The sequence below is a fragment of the Jaculus jaculus genome, chromosome 11, assembly GCF_020740685.1.
Source record: "Jaculus jaculus isolate mJacJac1 chromosome 11, mJacJac1.mat.Y.cur, whole genome shotgun sequence".
NCBI classification, from domain to species: Eukaryota; Metazoa; Chordata; class Mammalia; order Rodentia; family Dipodidae; genus Jaculus; species Jaculus jaculus.
This window is the reverse complement of record NC_059112.1, coordinates 64,707,577-64,733,243: the sequence shown is the minus strand read 5'-3', so window position 1 is coordinate 64,733,243 and position 25,667 is coordinate 64,707,577. Positions and strand designations below refer to the sequence as shown.

General features: G+C 38.4%; 1 protein-coding gene across 1 annotated transcript in view; it reads right to left on the bottom strand.

The window, feature by feature from the left end:
• Positions 1–25,667, bottom strand: part of Lekr1 (leucine, glutamate and lysine rich 1) — a 319,603-nt gene that overhangs the window by 91,098 nt on the left and 202,838 nt on the right. Inside the window, exons 5-7 of the mRNA XM_004652098.2 lie at positions 15,922–16,003; positions 9,653–9,730; positions 7,430–7,633 (exon numbers count right to left, since the gene is read on the bottom strand). Of these exons, the coding sequence (XP_004652155.1) occupies positions 7,430–7,633; positions 9,653–9,730; positions 15,922–16,003 (364 nt within the window). The remainder of the gene's footprint in view (positions 1–7,429; positions 7,634–9,652; positions 9,731–15,921; positions 16,004–25,667) is intronic.

The following is a 25,667-nucleotide window of genomic DNA, read 5'->3' as shown; positions in this document are numbered from 1 at the left end:
TAGAACAGATGTGGCTATGGCTGGCCATGTGTTCGTGAGAAATGGCCAAAGAGCAGAGTCTAGTAGTCTGATGCAGCACTTTGGTTCTCTTTTCTTGTTTCAGATTTATATTACTTTTAAAGCAACTTTCCTATTTGAAAAGAGGTCTTACTGATTTTTTTTTTTTTGGTTCTTTGAGGTAGGGTCTTTCTTTAGCCCAGGCTGACCTGGAATTCACAATGTAGTCTCCAGGTAGCCTCAAACTCACAGTGATCTAACTACCTCTGCCTCTCAAGTGCTGGGATTAAAGGTGTGCACAACCATGCCCGGCTGATTAAGAAATTTCTATAGATATTTCTAGATGGTGTCCGTGAGTATGCTAGATGCAACCTTTGCTATAAAGTAGATGGTACTGAATATCTGAGATGCCTGAACTTTAGACTCCCTGAAGATCATCATAATGTTGATACCATGGAGAGTAGAACCCATTTCATATGCATTCCTGTCATGCACAAAGCAATTCTCTTACATGCTTGTCTTTAGAACAAAAATTGTATGTCTAGTAGATTGTAGCAGCTAAAATATAGTAGGGTCAGGGTTCAAGCCACACTGGTGAAATAACTGTTATTCATTAAATTTTTAAAGACCTATGATGTCTGTTACAACATTTCCACAAACTTTACGTGAATGAAATCAAATATGAATTCGTATCTGTGATGGTAATTCTGCCTAAACTTGTGGTTACAGAAATGAAGAATTGTTTCAGACTCAAAGAACTCTTGAATGTGACAAGGCAGAGAGAATAATTACATATGATATTATCGGTATTCACTATCCTTGATTAGAATGGAATGGAAACTGAGTAATGTACACAGATATGATTATATAATCCTGATTCCAAAAATAAATCCACACTTAAACAGAATACCATGGGAAGGGCTTGCCCACTGCTCAAGATTACAAGATTATCTTGAGACAGTAATAAGACAAAGCCATCTTGTGTAGAAAGAAACTGAAAGAGGAATTATGAGAGGTACAACACTGATTATAAAGGCATAGCCCATATCTCATGTGAACTGGAGATAACTGGCTTTTCAGAGCTGGTTCCAAAGATGATGATTTCTTACAATTCTAGGAAATACAACAGATTTAAGTCCTCTTTTTTAACTTTACTACAAATCCTATATAAGAGATCACCACTGGAACCTCAGAGTTAACATTCTACTTTGCTCCAAGCTCTGATTTTCAGCAAGTCATAAGTTCTCAGGGCCTGGGAAAAACTGAGAGGAGCTTTGCAGTTTCAAGTCATAATCTATTCTCATGCAGTTGGACAGCATCTCATACTGAGTACCTACTGTGTTTCAAGCCCATTATGTGCAGGATTCTGCTACAGTCTCTGAGGATATAGTGGTTATTTCTAGTCATTCCTTGGAAATATGTTAATACAACTCCCTCCATCTTTTAGAAGAAATAAAGACAAGAGATGGTAAATGACTTCTGTGCTGACATAATTCACAGTGGCCAAGCCAATACAAGCTCATGGCAACCCAAGGCTTTCTGTAGGACATTGAGATATCTATGTTTTACATGTCTCTCAAAGGGAGCTGTGGTTATTTCCCATACTCTATTCTGAAATTTCACCAGATATTTTAAAATTAAAAATTTCAGAATTGACACAATAGGCAAATTAGGATATACTTTCAATGAAAGGAATTTATCTTAAAAACTGACTTTTAAATTCTTAGCCCAAAGAGAAAATAATAATTTAATTTCTTATATAAATGTAAAAATTTAGATTCTCTCAATTATAGTTAAAGATGTAGCTATAAACAAGCATCAAACCATAATGCCAAAACAACAGCTTTGAGCTTGATTTCACAAGTTGCTCTTTTAGAGATGTCTTCACCTTGTCAGTGAAAGAGATGATTTTGATTTTATCATAACTTCCACCATCATTAAAGCAGAAAATGTGTGATATGTAAGAAGTTAGGCAAGGCAGGCTTTCTCAGAGTTGTTGGTGGATAGCAAACCAGAGAAAGAGATAATGAGTCCTGGGAGAAAAACCTGTTAAGTTTTATTGTTTAGAGTATTACTACATTTGGTAATGTGTTACTCTAATTATGATACCATAAAAATGAAATCATTGCAAAGGTGACTCTTTATGAGTAAAGTAGACAATATAGAAGTTAACAGACATTGAATCTCTATATGGTGAAGGCAGGGTATAAAAATTAATAAGATATGATGGAGTCATATCTTAGGAGTCAGCAACCTAAAAAAAGATGAAAGGGAAGAAACTAACACCACCTGCAACCTACAAGGTATACTACTGGATACTTTAACACTCACAAGAAGATAGCTATTATTAGTATGCCCATTTGCACAAAAGAAAAGGGGGCTTTGATGTGATTAGCTTGCCGAAACTTGATGCTGCCCAAGCTGGGATTTAAATCTATGTCTGTCGTCTGTCTAAATCTATGGTTCAGTGATTCTATATGAAGCCACTTGACCCCAAGATAACAGAGCCTGAGCATCATTGATGAATCCCTTTTAATATCTCATGGTGAATACCAGAATTCCACTAAAGAGGGCCTTCAGTGGAGTGGGGGCAGGGAGAATGGGAATAATGGCACCAAAACATGATATGTCCACACAACGTTTCTACTTAATTTAAAAAAAAAGAAGATTAGGGCTGGAGAGATGGCTTAGTGGTTTAGTGCTTGCCTGTGAAGCCTAAGGACCCCGGTTCGAGGCTCAGTTCCCCAGGTCCCACATTAGCCAGATGCACAAGGGGGCACACGCGTCTGGAGTTAGTTTGCAGAGGCTGGAAGCCCTGGCGTGCCCATTCTCTCTCTCTCCCTCTATCTGTCTTTCTCTCTGTGTCTGTCGCTCTCAAATAAATTTAAAAAATTAAATGTTGAAAAAAAAAAAAGAAGATTAAAGAAGAAGAAGAGGAGGAAGAGCAGGAAGCAGCTCAATGATATTTGCTGTTCTCTAAAAGCTTGTACAGATTGTCTTTAAAAAGAAAAAGAAAAAAGAAAAAGGCACCAGGGATTGAATCTAGGGCCTTGAAAAATCTAGGCAGGTATTCTGTCCCTGAACTTTCCTTTGTCCTCAAAGCTATCATTCTTATTCATCCTTATAAGGAAAAAAGGAAACATTATAATCATAATAATTCTTTAAATATAGAAAAACATTTACAACCAAGTGAACATGTTATTTCAAAGCAAACTTAAAAGAACGCTCTAAATTCTAGTGATATTACTAATCCTTAAAACTTTTATCAAACTTCCCTCTTTAAACTTCAACCAGTGATAACTTATTAAGCAAGGGGAACTAAAACATTTTGCCTTGAGCCGGGTGTGGTGGCACACGCCTTTAATCCCAGCACTTGGGAGGCAGATGTAGGAGATTGCCATGAGTTCAAGGCCACCCTGAGATGACAGAGTTAACTCCAGGTCAGCTTGGACCATAGTGAGACCCTACCTCAATAAAACCAAAAAAAAAAAAAAAATTGCCTTATTTTTGATGCCAAATGATATTTTCCAGATTGGTCCCCATCATGACATTTGAAAAGTTTTCAAATTTCAAATGGATTCCTAAAGGGTAAATATTCATCATCCTGGTGATAATCTAAATAGTGTGTGCTTAAGAAACATGCCTTCTCTGAGTGCTTTCTGAGAGCAAACAGTACTCACCGAGTGAGCAGTCAAACCTCATCACTCTGCCATCACTGAACAAAGGACCCTGGACAATATAAGAGCTGCTGAGATTACCCAGGTTTTAAACCAGACTTTTAATACTTTTATTTATTGTATGGTATTATTTTAATATTAGCACTCTGTGCCTTTTTGTAGAATATATAATGGCTTCTGAACCTTCAGATTCAAGGCCTTGATTATGGTCATCAGTTATTAACCTATGTTACAAATATAGGGAAGATACTCTCAAAGTTACAGATGTGTTACTTGTCTCTATTGAACATACTAAATTACTGTAAAGAGGTCTCCTTTAGGTTCATGTATGCTCAGTCCTTCAGCAGTTACTCCTTTTCATTAGTAATCCTGGTTCTTCTATATTTTCTGGTTATAAAATTGTTCCTTCTACTATACAATAGATCAAGCTACCATATAACCATGAAATATCAGAGAAGATGGGGTGAATTGAAGAGTCATGCACAAAACACAACATCTTGTAAGAAGTTCATTATTGGGGGCTAGACAAATGCCTCAGTGGTTAAGACATTTGTCTGAAAAGCCAAAGGACCTGGGTTCAATTCCCCGGTACCCAAATAAAGCCAGATGTACAAGGTGGCACATGTGTCTGGAGTTCATTTGCAGTGGCTTAGAGGCCCTGGCATGCCTAATATTTCTCTCTCATAAATAAAATAGAGTAAAGGAAAGATGGAGGGAAGGCTAATCAACATCTAAGAGGATACAAATAAATCATATGGAATCCTCAAGTTTCAGACAATGGAACACTCAGGAACCAGAGATCGTTGTTAGAAAATTTTCAGTGCCAGAGATGGGATGGATACCTCCAGTGAGTTGTTGGCCAGGGAGGTCCCTGATGCCCCCAAAACATTATAGGCCATTGCTGAGGCCCTTGGCTTCCCACCAGGAATCAATGGTAAGACCCTATTGCTGAAGACTCCACATAATTGGGCTGCAAGACCACTGAGAAATCCTGCTGGAACTGAGATGATAACCTCCTCCATGTAGACCAGCTGACAGAAAGCTGGAAGAAGCCATTCTACATGTAGTTCAATGGGAGAAAGAGATACCACCAGTGAAGATACTCAGAAGTGGACACTGCAAGCCTTATAATTGGCCAGCCATGCCAAATGAGGCAATGGGTGCAATAGTGGCACATCTGTCATGGTGGAAACCAACTGCCCTCCAATTGGACTGGAGGCCAGCTCCATGGGAGGAAACACATTCCTGATACAGAAAACTTAAAACAGGGGTAGTCATGAGCCTTAGGGATGTAACAACTGGTGATGTCTGGAAAAATGTATATAGTATGCTTATCAAACTTCCCAGTAAGCACTTCTCTTAATATTTATACCCTTGTATTAATGCTACTCTCACTTTAGGTAGAGAATATTCTCTTTTCAGATAGCAGTGACTTTGGGATGACTTAGAAGGCATCATAGTGCTGGAAAGAAATGACTGGAGTAGTGACAAACATCTCGATCACACCTTCTAAGGCTCTGGGTCAAATGCAGAAGAGGTGGCGGAAAGAACGTAAGAGCCAAAGGAAGGGTAGGACTTCTTACAACGTGCTCCCTCCAGACATTAAATGGCCTGATATCCATGACCTCATAGTGCCTGACACTACTTACACAAGACCATCGTAAGAGGAGGAAAAGATCATGACATCAAAATAAAAGAGAAACTGGGCTGGAGAGATGGCTTAGTGGTTAAGCGCTTGCCTGTGAAGCCTAAGGACCCCGGTTCGAGGCTCGGTTCCCCAGGTCCCATGTTAGCCAGATGCACAAGGGGGCACACGCATCTGGAGTTCATTTGCAGTGGCTGGAAGCCCTGGCGCGCCCATTCTCTCTCTCCCTCTATCTATCTTTCTCTCTCTGTCTGTCACTGTCAAATAAAATAAATAAATAAAAATAAAATAAAATAAAATAAAATAAAAGAGAAACTGATTGAGATGGGGAGGGGATATGATGGAGAATGGAATTTCAAAGGGGAAAGTGGTGGGGGGAGGGAGGGAATTACCATGGGATACTTTTTATAATCATGGAAAATGTTAATAAAAATTTAGAAAAAAATAAAATAAAATATTTTTTTTTTTTAAAAACTCAGTCAGTGTTGTCTCAAAGTGAAAAAGAAATGCTGGATGACAAACAGTTCCATAATTGCTCTTTCTATTATTTAATCAAAGAGAAGTAGATATGAAATCAACTCAGGAAGGACCTAAGACAAGCCTTATTTCCCAAAGAACCACAAAGGCTTCCTGTTAGTCTGGAATCAAAATAGCATGAGTTCTACTGTCCACCATTGTGTTGGGGAGAAAGAGATTGAGTTAAAAAATGTGAAGTACATAATAGTAACATTATTGCTACCTATTCCTTCACGTTTCCCAGACTCATCTGCACATTACAGCTACCTTTATGAGGAGAACCTAAAAATTATAAAATTTCTAAATTATAGTCATGTTAATAATTATTTTAAAGATAAAAATTATAGGAAGAATGAAACACAGCCTATCTATGCTTTCTCCTGTGCTGTAGTCAGGTTCTCATTGCTGGTATAAATCACCCAACCCAGAGCAGTTTGTGGGGATAAGAGAGGTTTATTTTGGCTTACAGGCTTAAGGGGGAAGCTCCATGATGGCAGGGTAAAATGATGACATGAACAGAGGGTGGACATCAACCCCTGGCCAACATAAGCTAGGCCATAGCAACAGGACAGTGTGCCAAACACTGGCATGTGGACAATAGCTATAACACCCATAAGCCCCCTCCCCAATAATACACTCCCTCCAGGAGGTGTTAATTCCCAAATATCCATCAGCTGAGAACCTAGCATTCAGAACAACTAAGTTTATGGGGAACACCTGAATCAAGCCACCACACTCTGTATGGATTATAATATAAAACAGAAATTCTTGCTTTTGTGTAACTTGTATTCTTCTATAACATAATAATTGTATCAATAAGCATAAACAAATACTCCTATATTTATAAATGAACAAAACAAAGTATTCTATGTATCAGATATTCATTTAAAACAAAAGGATTCTTGGGAGAATGATTGAAGACATAATAGGTAAATTTAAAAAAAGAGTTGATATGTTATTATAGATTAGATTAATTTAAATTAAAAGCAACTGAACAAAAATATCTTGGTAGCTGAACAACAATTCTTAGTGCCCTTGATATCACCATTATGGAAATTTCTCCAAATGATATGCTGGAGAAAGAGGAGAATGGAAGAAACAGAAGCCAATAAGTACAAAGAAGTAGAATAGAAACATATTTTTCTGTTGTTTAATAATCACATCACCAATCACTGGATGGGTAAAATCTAGTCATATAAGTGTTCATATATATGTTAAATTTTTTTAAGGTAGGATCTTGCTTTTTTTTTTTAATTTCAGGGTAACCTGAAATTCACTATGTAGTCTCAGGCTATCCTCCTACCTCTGTCTCACAAGTGCTGGAATTAAAGATGTATAACACCATGCCTGGATATTCCAAATTTTTTCAGTAAAAGTCTGACGCCAATTTTAACTCAAGTTTCATCTTTGTTTTTACTGTTAATCAGGCTAGTGTTTAATCACTTTAGAGTGAGGGACTGAGGCATAGTATCCTTCTAGGTGAAATGCTTTCATACTGAGGAGTGTGCTGTTATTGTAATATGCACATGAATATTTCAAATATATATCAATACTCGATTAAACATCAAATAGCAAGAATTATCCTTGACTACACCTTTCATTCTTCAGTGCTACAACCTCTTCTTTTGTCTGACTTAGAAGAGTTTTGGTCATCTGTAGTTCATTTTCTGCAAGGTTAATTCTTCTTTTGACATCTTCTTCTTGCCTTTCTTTTGTAGTCAGGTCTTCCTGTAAAGTTTTATATATTTGTTGGCAAGTCAATAAAGACTCTTCTTTTTCTTTAAGCAACCTGTTGTGTCTAAAAAGAATAGAAAAAAATCACAACTATTTATCAGATGCTATGCTTTTAATATTTATATATAAAAGCTTATTTGATCTTTGTAACTATAATTATAAAAAAATATGGTAAAATTGATAGTTCTATGAGGTTAAAATTTTCCCATTGTGATGGTTAAAGTTCATTGGCAACTTGACTTGTATTTAGAGTTACCATGGAAACCCACTTCTGGTGTGTCTACCTGTTTTCAAAGTTTAACAGAGGAAGGAAGATTGACCTTGAATGTAGGTGACATCATTGCATGACCTAGCATTTCAGACTGGATGAAAGGAGAAAGTGAGCTGGTCACCAGTACTCATCTTGCTCTTTTTATTGAATCCTGACTATGGATGCAATGTGACCAGCTGGTTTACCATCCTGCTGCTCCACTTTCCCCATCATGATGGACTGCATTCCTCCTAAAATGGTGGGAGAGCACTGTGTGAAGCTGTGAAGGTGAAACCTAAATTGTACTGGACAACCCAGGATGTTGGATGTTCCAGAACCCTGGAATATCAGCCGAGGAAAGCTTTAGTCTAAGAGTGGAGCCAGCCCAAGAGAGAGGTCATGTGCTGCAGGAGAGCTGATGGGGCAGGGGCTGCCCAAGGCTGTAGGAACCTAGATGATTATATCAGCTGCAGAACATGTTGCTGCAGGATTTGGTGTTTTTTGCTGGTGAGTTTCATTTTGTTTTACACTTCTTTTTCTGCCCCACCATGCTCTTTCCTTGCTACACCTATAGTCTTTCCTTTTGGAAAAGGAATGTTTGCTCTGTGCCATTGAATACTGGAAGTGTATGACTTGTTTGTTTTAAAATTTTATTACATAGAGGCTCACAGTTAAGAGATTGATTACCTTAAGTCTCAGAAAAGACTATGGATTTTGTAAAAGTGTTGGGACTGCAAGGACTATGAGGACTTTGAGAGAAAGACTAAATGCATCATGCATGATGAGATGAAAATGAGACATTAGGATCAGGGGTGGAATGTTATGATTGAATGTCAAGTTGACAAGGGGTGGAGTTGGGATGGTTAATCTTCATGTCAATTTGACTATGTTTAGTCAAAATCACCATGGAAACATACATTTAGCTGTATCTGGGAGGATGTTTACAGAGAGGTTTTACTCAAGGGGTGGGGAGATCCACCTTTAAGATCTCTCTCTCTCTCTGCTTCCAGTCTGTGTGTGCAATGTGATCAGCTACCTGACTCTGCTGCCAGGCCTATCCTACCATGACTACTACTTTCCTTTTTAAACCATGTCCTGAGCTGATTTTGTCATAACACTTATAGCAGTAACTAATACACATATGTAGGCAAAGAAAATAAGCAATTGTAATATATTACAGGTCAAATTTTGGCACTGTATATGTAAACAAGTATATGTAAACAAGAATAAAGCCAGGTGTGGTGATACACACCTTTAATCCCAGCACTTGGAAGTAAGAGGACCATTGTGAGTTTCAGGCCAGCCTGGGCTATGGAGTGAGTTCCAGGTCAACTTGAGCTAAAGTGAGACCTTGCCTCAACAAAAAAGAGAAGAAAATAGAAATATAATACTATGTAAAATATAGTTTCAGGGGCTAGGGACATGGTTCAGCAGGTAAGAGTGTTTGCCATACAAGCATGAGGACCAAGAAAGCCTTATTTGCCCCAAGGTTTGAATTCTGAGCACTCAATAAATAGCTGGGGATTTACTCACATGCCTATGACCCCAGTCCTTGAGGAGTACAGATACCGAGGCTCACTGGTCAGCTAGGCTAGTCTGACTGAGAAATGGCAGCTCCAAGTCAAGTGAAACTATGTCTCAAACACTCAAAGCAGAAAAGCAACAGGGTACACCTTATATTCTGCTCTGGCCTCCACACACATGTGTGATTTGCATCTACATATATATACACCCCCTACCCAATCCTACCACACTACATATACTATACACCCACAAATAGATGGGCTCAAATTTGATTATTAAAAATATTACTTAGAGCTTTGCAGTATATACCTTGACTCAGAAATAATGGACTCAAATTTCAGTTTTCTAAGTTCTCGTTGACAGTCATCAGCTTCATTAGTTTTTTTCCTAAGATAATACAAAAATATTTCAAAGTTCAAAACATATTTTTTCAAATATAAGTGCTTCCCCTTGTAGAGTTTTTAACATCTTCATATCATTATTTTCTTTTTTTTAAAAAAGTATTTGATTTATCTATTTGAGAGAGAGAGAAAGAGAGAGGCAGATAGTGTAGAAACAGAACAGGCACACGAGGGCCATTATCTGCTGCAAATGAAATCCAGACTCATGTGCCACCATGTGCACCTGGCTTATGTGGATTATGGAGAATCAAACCTGGGTCCTTGGGCTTCTCAGGCAAATACCTTAACTGCTAAGCTATTGCTCTAGCCCCACTATTTATTTTTAAAGAAATAAACATTCATAAGGCACTTCCCTATGAAGACTAAGGATCTAAACCTCAAAAGCTCACACAGATCCCAAGCAGCTGAAAGACATGAAATGAGATTGATCAGCTGCCACAGAGACATAGTTTGTAGTTCATGAACAATAAGGTTAGTTACCTGCTAAAGTCATAGCCCCTTCCCTACCACAAGCATCAACATCTTTTGGGGGACTAAAACAGAGCCAGACTCTCCATGGCATAATTTTTTCGGTGTCCAGAGTAGAGTGAATAAATTACATCTAAACAAATAGGAAAGGACAATTCACTCTTGAGGAAAGGGTTGTAGGGACTGCCTCTTAAATGGTAGACAAAGATCTCTTCTTAGTTTTTGTGTGTGCATGTGCACATGTGTGGGTATGGGTGTCACTGTGCTCATGGGGAGTTCAAAGAGTGTCTTAGCCACTCTTCTCAACTTCTCACCATAGACACACTGGACTACAGCCCACCACAGCAGCTTTTACATCAGGTCTGGGCATCTGAACCCAGGTACTCAAAGTTGAGCTCCAAGCACTTTATCCACTGAGTGATCTCCTCAGCCCACAGACAAGGATTTTTGATGGAGCAATTTACAAGTCTGATTGAAGAAAGAAAAAAAATTTTCTGATTAATAAAAAGATGACTTAGTTGGGTGTGGTGGCGCACACCTTTAATCCCAGCACTTGGAGGCAGAGGTAGGAGGATCACTGTGAGTTCAAGGCCACTCTGAGACTACATAGTGAATTCTAGGTTAGCCTGGGCCAGAGTGAGACTTTATCTTGAAAAACTGATAAATAAATAAAACAAAAAGATGAGGTAAGAGTAACAGCTTATGCCTGTAATCCCCAGCATTTGGGAGGCAAAAGCAGGATTTGCTGCAAATTTGAAGCCAGGTTCCTCTACATAGTAGGCTCCAGGCCAGCAAGAGCTACACAGTGAGACCCTGACTCAAATAACAACAACAATAAAAAAATAAGACACTTCAACAGGGAAATAAAAATTAATATAATGAGCCAAATGGAAATTATTAAACTGAAATAAATGTTTTCTTTTATCTTATATGACTGGACACATACAATATTCAAAAGGCTAATAGAACACAAGGAATTAAGATACATTCTGCTAAGCTGAAAGTTGATGGTCTATACTATTCCACTCATTTAAATAAAATGGCCACTATTAAGCCCTCCTTGATATTTCTACTTTTCTGTGTAAAGGGCATCATAATACCAATGTATCTAAAAGCAGTGTTTCTTTTTTATTCTCACACCTCCCACATAAACATCTTTCAGATATTCCCACTATAATAAATACACTCAATGCAATACTACAACTAATAATTAATGGCTTTAATGTTTTATATATCTTTCTAACTGAAAGCAGCCTTTATCCTCATCTAAAATAGAGATAAATAACTTGCCCTAGATGACATAGCCAAACAGAAGTGTGAGTTCAAAACCTTAGGATTGTGGGTCTGGAGGCTTGGCCTTATCCCTCATGAAAGTCTCAGGCCTCTGTCTACCTGACACTGAGAAGCCTCAAGCATATCTATTGGCATTTAATTTCCAGTCTCATTTGTCTCCAGCTGGATTTACTTCATCAGTAAATTCTACCTGCCACATATGTTTTGCTCAGTTTTTTTTTTAAATTTTTATTTATTTATTTGAGAGCAACAGAGACAGAGAGAAAGACAGATAGAGGGAGAGAGAGAGAATGGGCGCGCCAGGGCTTCCCGCCTCTGCAAACAAACTCCAGACGCGTGTGCCCCCTTGTGCATCTGGCTAACGTGGGACCTGGGGAACCGAGCCTCGAACCAGGGTCCTTAGGCTTCACAGGCAAGCGCTTAACCGCTAAGCCATCTCTCCAGCCCTCGCTCTGTTTTTTTTAAATTGCGGTAGGGAAGAGGAATACACAATTAAGGAAATAAGATTTTCTTCTTATATCATTAAGTGCCTTGTTTACAATTTCCTTTATTTAATTATTTAGTTAGTTATTTAGTTAGTTAATGGATTCAGAAAGAGAGGGTGGGGGGGGCAGAGAGAAAGAGAATGAATGTCTGTAGCCACAGCAAATGAACTCCACCAAATGCATGTGCCACTTTGCATCTGGATTTTGTGGGTACTGGGGCACCAAACCTGGGTCCTTAGGTTTTACAGGCAAGTGCTTTAACCACTAAGCAATCTCTTCAGCCCTATGATTTCCTTTAGAAACTTTAGAGACAAAAATGATCTATCCTTGTGTACTAGCTTGAATGTATGTTCCCCAGTAGATTCAACTGTTTTATTAAAGCATGTAACTTGGATTTACAGCCACCTGGCTGGAGGATTATTAATATTATTAATATTAAGTGACCTATCAGCGGGTCCTGGGGTCCAGCCCTAAGGTGTTACTGGGGTAGATCTGAACTCCAGCTTAAGGTATGCAGAGTGAGTTCTGCCCAGATTCCCGGTTTTGCTATTAGTTTTGGGTGCTTGCAATTGGTGGTGCTGGTAGTAGTTTTTCTCTGTGTGTGGATCTGTGAAAGGAGGCTACCTCCCACCATTATGGAACTTCCTTTGTATATATAAGCCTCAAATAGATCCCATTCCCCCCACCCAAACTGTATCTGGTTTAGAGGTTCATCCCAGCAGCATGGAGCTAATTGTGACACCTCGGTTTTAAAGTTGTAGAATAAAAGAAATCTGGCATAATAGCACCTTATAGAGAATATATTTAGAGATTTTATATAGCTCAACATTTTTCAATAGTGGGACAGCTATAAAGTAATCAGCATCTATTAGTGCACTGTTTTGAATAGGTAAATTATTCATAGTCACTACATATGGAGTATTAGGTTTTAGTTACTAAAATGTCTATTAGAAACAAAGAGGATATGATGATGAAGGAGAAGGAGCTCACTAGCACAGGGACTGGGCTTCCTCTGAAATGCTGCAGGAGCAGGCCTTGCACATATTTCACTCCATGTCCACCTTACAGCTTGCTGTCCTGATTGGAGGCTTTGGGTAGTGGGCCAGATAGGCTAGGTGTTTTAAATATGATTTCTCAGAAAAAAGTTTCATTGGAATGTGTATATCAGAATCATGTGATATGTGATTGTCTGGAGTTACACCCAAACCAAATGTAAAAATCAGAATGTATGCCAAAATGGAGCTCAGAAATCAGATCCTGAGCTGGGGTCTCTAGGGGAAGTCATCTGTACTGTATAATCTTGTATAGATTAGAATCCAAGAGCCACTGCTTCCAGATTCACCGGGTCTCCTTCCTTTGTCTTTGTTTCAACTGTTCCTAAGAAAGCTCCTGCCTGTTTCATGCCCACAACCACAGTACTTTGCTTTTCTCTATTGCTCTATAGAGTTGACCCTTTTACTATATCTTCTATGTGCTATCTTTATTATTATTATTATTATTTATTTATTTGAGAGTGACAGACACAGAGAGAAAGACAGATAGAGGAAGAAAGAGAGAATGGGCGCGCCAGGGCTTCCAGCCTCTGCCAACGAACTCCAGACACGTGCGCCCCCTTGTGCATCTGGCTAACGTGGGACCTGGGGAACCGAGCCTCGAACTGGGGTCCTTAGGCTTCACAGGCAAGCGCTTAACCGCTAAGCCATCTCTCCAGCCCCTATGTGCTATCTTTAAAAGAGTCCTAAAACAATTCACCTATAGTAGTCTTTCTTGTTAATTTTAGTTACCTCTCTTTCATGTGTATGTGTGTGGTGTGCATGTGTGTGTGTTCATATGTATATGGGCACATGTGTATTTAGTGCATGTGCACATTGTATGTGTGTGTTGTGTGTGTATGTGTATGGTTAGAGGTTGACATCAGATGTCTTCCTTGATAGTTCCAAAGTGTATTTACTGAGACAGGGTCTCACACTTGATTCCAGAGCTTACAAATTCAGTTAGTCTGATGATCCAGCTTATCTCACTTGATTCCAGAGCTTACAGATTCAGTTAGTCTGACGATCCAGCTTATTCCAAAGATCCTCTGTCTCTGCATCCTGAGCACTGGGATAACAATGTGAACTACCACATGTACCTGGCTGGAGGCTGGAGATTCAAACCTCCATCCTCATACTTGCATGGCAAGCCATCCATGGAGACATCTTCCCAGGCCCATGTCTACCTGTTTTTAGTTTAAAAATATGTGCTCTCTCCATATTTAATAATGTCTTGTGAGGAAGGAAGCACCATTTTTATGAACTGACACAGTCGTATCAGCATTTCTATAACTATGCAGTGATTTTCAGTGAGAAATTAGCTGGGTGGACTTCAGTGAGGAGGTGTACTTCCTTCTCAGCTCCAACTTCCCAAGATTCAAATTACAAATTATGTTTAAAATATAACTAACAAAGCATATATTAATATTAAGTGTGGTTCCTTTATAAGCAAAGAATTCTAGACAACCTTAACTAGAATATATCAGTACATGTCTAGGTTTGGCATCTCCTCTAACTTTCTAAGACTCCACCTACAAGCTAGGTCTTGGCATAATCATAAAATTTCTCTGAGCTTAACCAGGTGCCAACACCACCTCCCTGTTCCTGGGCTGTACCATCTTCACTTGAGCTCCAAGAAGCAAATGCCACACAGTAGCCATTGCCTGAAGAAACCTCTTTTCCCAAGAGATACCCATGTGGCCAAAGCCCTCCATATGATATTAGAGGGAGAGAATAATGACTTTTTAAGATTAATTTTGGGACCACAATCATGCTTGTTTTCTTTTGGAAACTTATTCTCTGGGCCTGGGAGAGAGGTCTTCCAAGGACTCCCTGTTTCTCATTCCTTCCCTCATCATCATCCATAGGCAGCTCAACTATTGTTCTTCTGTGTTGTAAAGCATAGATATTTAGTTCTCATTTTCCCATCTGCTACAAACAATCCAAGTTGATACTAATCTGATGGGGCATTTCTGGAATTTGTTTTTTCTTATGTTGTTCATTTTTTTTTTCTTTTTTGGTTTTTCGAGGTAGGGTCTCACTCTGGTCCAGGCTGACCTGGAATTCACTATGTATTCTCAGGGTGGCCTTGAACTCACAGCGATCCTCCTACCTCTGCCTCCCGAGTGCTGGGATTAAAGGCATGCGCCACCACGCCCGGCTTGTTGTTCATTTTTTGATAAAACATATTGTTCTTAGGAATAGACATGGTCAACACAAATACTTGTTTGCTAAGCATCCTAAATATTTATTTTCTTATGAAATGCATCCTTAAATAATACAGGAACTGAAAACTATAGCTACCAGATTATAGATCCTCAAGAAGTAAAAAGATGTCTTCACTTAATGTTATAATCACAGATGACTACACATCTATATAAAGCAATTCTGAAATTTGTGAAATAATTTTTACAGAAATACTATTCTTGATATTTTACAGTCATTTTTTGTCATTTGTTTTCTAACATTTCATTCACATTCATATAAGGCATAAATATGCCAGCATTTCAAACACACTCTCTTTTGAACTTAAATTTGGTGATTTTAATAAATACCTTCAATTTTGTGGACAGATAGTAAAGAAGCAAATATGAAGAAAAAGTTCAGAGATATTTCCCACTAATGAACTTCTGAACAACCAGGGAAAAGACAGATATGTTTTTCTATTTGATCTTGGCCAAGAGGTGGAGAATCAGTTAGAAAGTTTCTTAGTGAGGGAAATATATCCTTTGTTTAGTTAAAAATATTTACAAGTGTTTAAAATGAAATGTAGGTCACAAAGTAGACAAGAAAAGCAGTATAGACATTGTCCATACAACTGAACTATGGCCAGAAGAGCACAAAGGACACCCTGACGTCTCTGACACATCACCAGGGTGACTCATGCTTACAAGCCTTACACGAGTCTTTCTTTACAGTTGTCTAGCTCCATTACTGCCTTCTGAAGCTTTAATCCAAGGGCCTCCACTTGACACTGCAAATCTGAAACGATACCATGTATCAACTCATTAGTACATTTGAAGTGAACAGATATGCTCTTAAAATGAATCCATTATTTTTAAAATTTTTTGAAATTTTTATTTATTTATTTATTTAGGAGAGAGAGAGGGAGGATAGAAAGAGAGAGAGAGAGAGAAAAGAAAGAAAGAGAGAGAGAGAGAGAGAATGGGTAAGAGCCATGGACTCTAACAACTGCAAACAAAGTCCAGACACATGCATCACCTTGCATTTCTAGCTTACGTGGGTCCTGGGGAATTGACCCTGGGTCCTTAGGCTTTGCAGACAAACACTAAACCATCTTTCCAGCACAATCCCCACTCTTTTAAAGTTGCCATCCAGCTTCTACAGATTAACACAGCTATTTTTCTTCTTTGCCTATACAATCCCTACACCTTGTCCATGGCCCACTCAACCCCTTCTGCACTTATAGCCCATACTTATAGGTCTTGACAGACCTGACCATCATGCTAAATTGCAAACACTAATAGACTAACCTTTACTGTTTTCAAAGGAAATTTATGCAGCTAACAGATCATATGCGTTTTTTTCTTTATTTTTAATTTTCTTTAAAAAATTATTCATTTGCATGTGTGTGCACATGTACTCATGCATGGGCATGCATGGACCTCCTGCTACTACAAACAAGAATGTCAGGCACTTTCTCTACTTTTTATGTCAGGCTTTATGTGGGTGGCTAGGGAATTAAACCGAGGCCAGTTGGCTCATTTCTGAAACACTTGATTGCCTGAGCTTGTTCTTGTGAACCTGAACCAAGAGGCTCTGAGTCTTCCAGGTAGAAGTGAGACAACCATGTGTCCTGCTCTCATACTCAAGAATGTGTTAATGTTGGGTAGCATCACAAGAGCATTTTAATGAGTTTAAAAGTCATGAGAATACTGCTAGAAATTGGTTCCTACAGAGTCATGGATTGGGGCCTTTAAGTAGTGTTTAAAGAAGATTATTGAAGAAGCCATGTCTAATGTGTGAACACATAACTCAAACTAGCTTAGACAGAATATATGGTGTGGCCTGTCCAAGTCCTGTCATGAACTGCATGTGAGACTGTGCACTCCAGGGACAGCTGGGTCTGATACTTATGCTTCAGGATTCAGTTAAGATGCACAGATGAAAAAAGGAACTTAAAATTTGTATGTTCTATCTGCCTCAAGTGTTTTAACAACTTATTTTTAAGAACTTATTTTTGTGTAGGGGGGTGCTCAAAAGGGTTTATTTTAGTTTACAGACTTGAGAAAAAGCCCGATGATAGCAGGGGAAAATGATGACATGAGAAGAGAGTGGACGTCACCTCCTGGCCAACATCAGATGGACAATAGTAACAGAACAGTATGCTAAACACTAGTAAGAGGAAGCTAGCTATAAGACCCATAAGCCTGCACCAACAATACACTGTCTCTAGGAGGCTTTAATTCCCAAATTGCCATTAGCTGGGGACCTAGCATTCAGACCATAAGATTTATGGTGGACACCTTAATCAAACCATCACATTCTGCCCCTGGCCCCCATAAACTGATAATCATACATGGTATAAAATGTAATGCATTCATCCAACTTTAAAAGTCCTCATAGAATCATCCAGATGTGGTGGTGCATGCCTTTAATCCCAGCACTTGGGAGGCAGAGGCAGGATTGCCATGAGTTCAAGGCCAATCTGAGACTACATAGTGAATTTCAGCCTGAGCTAGCATGAGATCCTACCTCAGAAAACCAAAAAAAAAAAAAAAAAAAAAAAAAATCCTCACAGATTTTATCAATTTCAATGATGTTCAAACATCACCATAGTCCAAGGTCTTTTAAGTGAGCCATAATTTAAAAAAATGACACAGAATAAATGTTCATATTGCAAAAAATGGCATTGAGCTTAGTAAAGACATATTCAACCAGTACAAGATTTAAATGGGGCAAACATCAAACTCTGTAGCTCCAAGTCCAACAACTCTAGTCAAGTCTAACCAGTGACAAGTCTCTGAATGCCAGTTCCATCCCTCCAGCTAGGTTACTCCAATCCCAGAAAACTTCATATGGGGCTGACAGCTGTCTTTGGCAGACATCTCACAGTCCTAGCATCTCCACTGGTTCTTCATTGCTACCCACAGTTCATCCTCATGATACTATTGGGCTCCATGCAGGTTATTCAACAAGCCTGATTCACACTGTAGATGGTCATTTCCAAAATACAAAACCACGTTGAAAATTCAATGGCCCTCTTTTTCCCTGTACTCCATAATACCAGTCGGGCTACCAATTTATTAATCCAGGGGGGAATAAAGCAGACTTTGGAAAGCAGGACATTCCTTCATTCAGACCCCCTTAAAAAAGTCTGCATTCTTCCTGTTGTTTCAGTGTAGGTCAGCTGGCCCAATCTTAATGGCTTTAATCTCTTATATAATTGTAGCTGACCAGGCAGAAGTTTCAGTCTAAAGATTTTTTTCTGTACCATATCCTTCTGCTCATACCAGTCCATTTCTACACATTTCAACCCTGCACAAATTCTCAGGACATCAGTTTAACAGCAAGCCTCTCACAAAAACTGCTTTTAGCCCAGTCCAAGTAAAGCTCTTTCTTACCCTCATAAGCCAAACTTCACAGTCCTTAGTTCTTACTGCATTCAGCTCTTTGAACTCTGACCAGAATAGTCCATTGAGCTGTACTTTCAGCACTGCAAGGCATCTTTTAGGTCAAGGTTTCAAATTCTTCCACATTTCTTCCTTGAAACTTAGCTCCAAAAGGCCAAAAGCCACAGAGTCAGGTTTCTACCAGCAGCAATCCCACTCTTCTGGTACCAACCTTACTATGCAGTCAGGTTCACATTGCTGGCAGAAAACACCCAACTAAGAGCAGTTTGTAGGAAATAAAAGGGCTCATGTTGGCTTATAGACTAGAAGGGAAGTCCCATGATGGCAGGGGAAAGTAATGGCATGAACAGAGGATGGACATCACCTCCTGGCCAACATCAGATGGATAATAGCAACAGGAGAATGTGCCCAAGAACTTATTTGTTAATATTTTATTTATTTATTTAGTTAGTTAATTATTTGACTGAGAGAGAGGGAGAAAGAAAGAGAGAGAAAGAGAGAGAATGGGAGTGCTGGGTCCTCTAGCTACTGCAAATGAACTAGAAACTCTTGTGCCACATTGTGCATCTGGCTTCACCTGGTTATTAGGGAATCAAACCTGGGACCTTTGGCTTTTCAAGGAAGTGACTTCTCAACTAAGCCTTCTCTCTAGCACAATAACTTATTTTTAAATAATACACTTTATGCAGTCATATAGTGGCATTAAACATTCATGTGAATATGTAAATCTGCTTATCTTTGTTTTACAAAGAATCAATACCTTAAATTAGAAAATAAATTGATTCTGCACAAATGTTATACAGTTTTCAGATATTTATATGTCTTTATCAATTACTCTAACATGCATTTTTTATTTTAAATTTTATTTATTTGCAAGGGTGAAGGGGAGAAAGAGAGAATAGGCATGCCAGGGCATAGTGTCACTGCAAACAAACTCCAGACACATGCGTCATTTTGTGCATGTGGCTTTACATGAGTACTGGGTAATTGAACCATCAGGCCTTTCAAGAAAGTACCTGTAACTGTTGAGCCATCTCCCTAGCCCATAAATAAATAAACATTCTTTAAAAAGAGTCCGTTATGGACATACTGAGTAATATTTGCAGGGTATACCTTTTCCATTCAACTGATACCATTATAGGGAAGAAAGAGAAAATAACATACAGAACACTATTTTAGTTATAACCTTTAGAAAAGGCAGTCCTGTGTGTGTTCTGTAACGTGATATTTTGTTATTGAGCTCAAAGGGGCTGCCGAGGGTTTCTACTCACATAAGCACTGCCCAAAGGTTTTGATTCATAAGTGAAGAGTGGGAGAGAAGAAGCTATGTTTACTGATGGCATACTGTGTCCAGGCACTGAGCATGGTGTTTTTCCATGCTGTTTCATTGTTGGTCACAGTTACCAGGAACAACAAGTAGACCTTGTATCTTTACTAGAAGAGTCTAGAGAGGTGAGTAGCGACTTAACTAAGTAAACTTCCTTGGGCTGGTTAGAAGTGATTCTGTGTTTTATACTCAGCTCTGCCTAACCCTTAAGACTTTCTCTCTTTTATACTGACTCAGGAAACATATAGCTGCAAAGAAATAGCATATCTGCCCATAAAAATATGATTAGCATTGTACTTATCATATTCCAGATTTTAAAGAAGTATACTTAAGACAAACGAGAAATATTATTTTGCTAATGAAAGAGGTTCAGACAAATGTGGTATCCTTATGACTAACTTTATGAGAATGATCTCATAGAGAACAATTAAGCCTTCTTATTCAGTATCCCTTGGTGTTTTGGTCAGGTTATAATTCTAAACTGTGATGCATGGATCTGAGCCCATGTGCTAAATCCCCTATTATCACTTCAAAATGTCGCTATTGTAGCTACATTTTTAAAAGAAAAAATGATTATTTAAAAAATAAGCCCACTCTCCAATATCAAGCTACCATCAATCATGGGGTACAAGAGGGCCTGTACCTATTAAATTCTCTATTAAAAAAGTAAGGGTTTTTTCATTTGTCCTGGTGCTAACTCACTCTCCATTGGAGATTCTGCTTCTCTTTTTCAGATAGATGCAGATCCTAAGGAGAGAGCCACCCCATCATACCTCAAAAAGGCCCCGGCTGAAACTAAGGAAAACTGGCAAAACAAGCAAGGATGCTGTTTTCCTGATGAACCGGATACCAGCACAAGGGGGAAGGAGACCAACACAGAGAAAAATCAACTCCTACCAAATCAGAGAGCCAGAGCCTCAGAGGCCCCCCAACACCTCATCACTGAAGCAGGCCAAAAATGAACACATCATAGCTCAGGGAAATTTTGCGGAAGAGGGGGCAGAAAGAATGTCAGAGCCACATTGTGGGTCATGATATGCAGAGACATTTATCGTACCAATAACCGTGGGCTAACTCCACAATGCACGACCCATATATATTAACAAGGAGGGGCCATTGGGGAGTGGGTAGGTCACAGATGAGCCTAATAATGGTAACAAACTGCCTGTATTTGCTGAATAGAAAACTAATAAAAAAAAGGCTTTAAAAAATTAATTTAAAAAAAGCTCTAAAGAATTTGTACTTGATTTGTGAATTTTATGCAACTGATTCTCAATTACCTGTGAATTAGCATAAAAACAAAATAAATATAGTCACTAATTCAAAGCCCATTTTTATAGCATTAAAAAGTATTCTGAGGCTCATATTTGAATATGCTCATGCATAAACTGTTACTATGACCTGACTAGAAGAAAAGCTAAGCTGCTCAGTTCTCCAGTATTATTCTTTCTACCTATGCCTCCCTTTCTCTCCTCAGTTTCAAAATAAACACAGTTTGGCTTTTAGTTCACAGAACCCAACAAGCAGAGAAGATACTTTGTCAAGATTATTTGCCACATGTCTTACAACTTAATAAAAAACTGGGAAAGTAAACGCTTTATTTTAGAAACCCCTGAGGGCTGTCACATGAATTAAACAGAAATAGAAAATATAAGTAATGTCAACAAAGAAACCATTTTATAAAGTAGAAGAGCTATTGCAGAGTTGACAAATAATATTCACTAGGAATAACTCGGAATAAAAAGCCCCTTCATGTATTATTAGGGATTGATTTGTGTGGCTGATTTTTAGAGTCTTACTGTCATGTTTTTGTAAAAAGAAGTTGGCCTGGGGAAATATCTCAGTAGTTAGAGGTGCTTGTTTGCAATGCTTGCTGCCAGGTTCAAGTCCCCACATAATATCAGATAGTTGGCAGCAGCAAGAGAACCTGGCATGCCCACACATGCACACATGTGCGCGCACACACATACATGCAAATAAATACAGTAAAAAGAAGCCAAATGTGCTGGGTCATGCCTTAAACAAAAGAAGTGTAAAGGTTATTGTTCTTTAAAAAGAAAACATAGGATATCTTTGACATTCCGAACAAAATGTAAACATTGGTTCCAGTAGACTAGTGGGGTCCTTTTGTTTTCAGAAGCAGGGTGCCCAGTTCCTGTCCTTAATAAGTGAGGGAACTAGGATAAGTAGCAGAGAGAGTAAGCCACCTGCACAAAATAACTCCTTTAGTTTCTGAAGCAGAGAATTCTCAAATAAGTGTATTGTTCTGTATAGTCCTTCTGTAGGCAAATAAATTCAACTTCAATTTTCTGTCATTCAGCATGACAGTGAATTGTAAGGCAAAAGGCCTTGAATGCCTACAAAAAGAAAAGAAGCATTGGTTTTAAACACCATGCAGATGTAAGGCAGAGCCCATGGAAACAATCCAAAATTTACAATAGCACATTCTATGATGATGTGACTATATTCTGTGCAGATATTAAATAAGAAGCAAATGATTTTTAAATGAACCAAACAAAAAAAGAGCTCTTATCCTCTCTTCATGTAAGACCAGCTGCTTTCTGGATACAGGCACCAGATTTGTGCTAATTAGTCATTTAACAGAATCTTGTTATTCTGAAAGGTTTCATAAAACTACACATACAAAAGTTATTCACAGTTAACTATTTTATAGGAAGATATAAAACTTTAATAGGAATGTGGAGTACATATTATGCCAATATAATACTTGAAAACCTACTAAATAAAACTTTTTTGTAGAAAGACATTTCAATCTAAAAACTTTCTAATAGAGGACAAACCCAAAATTTAGAATTAAAGTTCAAAGTACTGTTTAAAAGACACTAATTCAAGATGCAAGTACTGGGATAGAAGAATAAACAGGCAGAAGAAATAGGAGCAGGGTAATTTGTTGTTGTTTTTTCAAAATAATAAAACTGATGGCATACATATTTTAAAATGGTAGAGTTAATTGGAAAATGTAAAAACAACCTCCCAACCCCTAACACACACTAACATTTGATGGTTTAGAGGTGCAGTGTCCAGTTTAAAGCCAGACTGCCTAGTTTCAAACCTTGGCTTCCCTCCTTCCTAGTGATGTGGCTTTTGGCACCTGCATAGGACTCTTTTAAGCACTGACTGCATTTGTGTGAAGGAGATGGTGGCAGGCACCTTACAAGTGCCACCCAAGGGCCAGCTAATAATACAGGTGGTGGTGAGAAGCCAGTCCTCCACTTCTGCTCCAAAGCTTATCACTTCTCACCTTAAAGACTTTGTTCTTATATTTGGACATAGTGTCACCAGCGGTCATCTTTGTGTAAGGAAAAGTAAATCTGTGAGTTTTAATTATATATATTTTCTTCAACAAATTATTGAGTAACTATGGAAAAAATGTTAATACTTATTAAATATGGGTAATAAGCTCACACATATTTGTTATCTTATTCCTTATATTACTTTCCATTTTAAAAAAATTTATAGATACATACTGTTTAGAGAGGAGTTTTGTTTGCAAAGGTCACAAGTGACAGTATTTTCTATACTAAGGAGACTAATCAAGTTTGTTCTGTATATCCCAGGTACAAAAGAAAACAAACCAAAAAGGGGAAGAAAATGTATAAGGTGAGGTGGTACCAAGTAAGGGTGAAATAGCAACTAAAGGCAACCCATGTGATCTTATCCATAGAGAGTACAAAAAGTTAATTGTACCTAGATGGGGATATGTAAAAAAGGAGTGTTTATCTGAATAAGAATGATGCTGAAACAAGTCCATCTGCATTTGAGAATGATCTAGATGATGTCCATGCTGTGAATGTAATGCATGCCTTCTAATCTACAGTATATGTGTGATAAAATACTTTTTCATGTGTTTAAAAAATTGCACAGTTAAGATGACAGATTAGAAGCCAACTGTGGAACCCAGCAACAACAACAACAACAACAACAAAAGAGTCAGGATAAAGAACAACAAATGGAGAGTGACTTTCTTGACAGCCAAGAACTGACTGAGAAAGGAGAAGGTGGAGCAGTGCAGGCTCCACAGACAGGCACAAGCATATAGAAGCCTGAAGCTAGGCATCTCCACAGCACCCTTGAGTGAATTCCCTGAGAAGGAATCAATCTACTGCTGCCTGGACTACAACCTGGGAATGCAAGAAGCTCACAGAAGAATTTATGTAGCATCCCTGACCAGTGTAGCTGGAAAGAGACTAACTACCCAAGTGACAAAGGTAAGTATAAGCAGAATGCATCCCAAGCCCCTCCCCCAACAGAGCCTCAGTCACAGCAGCAAAAAACACCCAAGATGAAGTAATAACTGATGACTGGGACAGGCAGTTTCAGACCTGGAAGTACTGGCAGAATTCCCTTTAAAAATGCCTCTCAGCAGAGAGGACATCCTGTCCTAACTTGCTTGGATTACTTTGATTAGTAGTCCTTATGGGTTCAAAAGCTGTGGGAAACAGAGAGAGAAAGAGAGAGAGAGAGAGTGTGTGTGAGAGAGAGAACAGAGAGAACATTAGAAGAAAATACTGAGGTTTTATCTTCAATTTAGTCTTATTTATTTTGATATTTTTTTTGAACTTTTGTAGTTTTGTTTTAGTTCGTAACTCACCAGAATAGGTATTTTGACTGTCCTTTCTCTACATTTACTCTATCATATTTTCTCTATTATTTCTCATCCTTCTAATCCATGTACTTTTCCCCATTCACACTCTAATCAGGATTTTCCTTTTCCCTGTTTCTGCCCCATTTTACTACATAATTACTAAACTTCAGCTATATAAAAACCAGTACCCTAGTAATGTCATCTAAACCTTATTGTGGACACAAGTGAAGTACACAAGTGTCTGTACTGCAAGTTAACACAGGGATGGCTGATAAATCATTGTCTCTGTCATTTCAGCTTCCCTTTCTAGTAGTGTGGAATGTAAATTCTACTGAAGACAACTAGCTCACAAGGAATACTCATGTAAAGTAAAACACAGAATAAGAGTGAAGAAAGGAAAAAATAAAACTGTAGAGGACATATCCATCCCAACAGATGGAAAAACATAGCAAAATCCAAAAAGAGAGAGAGAGAGAGAGAGAGAGAGAGAAATGATGCCTCTACCATATCTCCATAATCTTACAGCTCCTTAATACCCCAAAACAAAAATAATGTGAGATGTAAAAATCATACAACTTCAGAGTCATAATTTTAAAAATGATTAGTGGCCACTAGAGCAATCAAATTAGCAAATGCATGAAGTAAGGAAATCAATTCAGGACCAAGATAAGACAGTTGGTAAAGAGGTAAAACAGTCTGCAATTTGGAAGAGAAATTCAAAAACAGGAAAACTTTAGCAAGAAAATTGAGACACTAAAAAGGAAGCAAACAGAAGTGCTGGAAAGAAAAGAGTCAAATTAATACAAAGCACAGTGGCAAGCGTCAACAGAAAAGATCAAGCAAAAGAACAAACTCAGGGCTGGAGGTACATTGCGAAAACAATAAGATGTTCAGACATTCAAAACAAACAGTACAAAAACCAAAACCCTTCACAAGTATGACCAAAACTTCTAAGAAGCCGGGCGTGGTGGCGCACGCCTTTAATCCCAGCACTCTGGAGGCAGAGGTTGGAGGATTGCCATGAGTTCAAGGCCACCCTGAGATGACAGAGTTAATTCCAGGTCAGCCTGGATCAGAGTGAGACTCTACCTCGAAAAACAAAACAAAACAAAACAAACA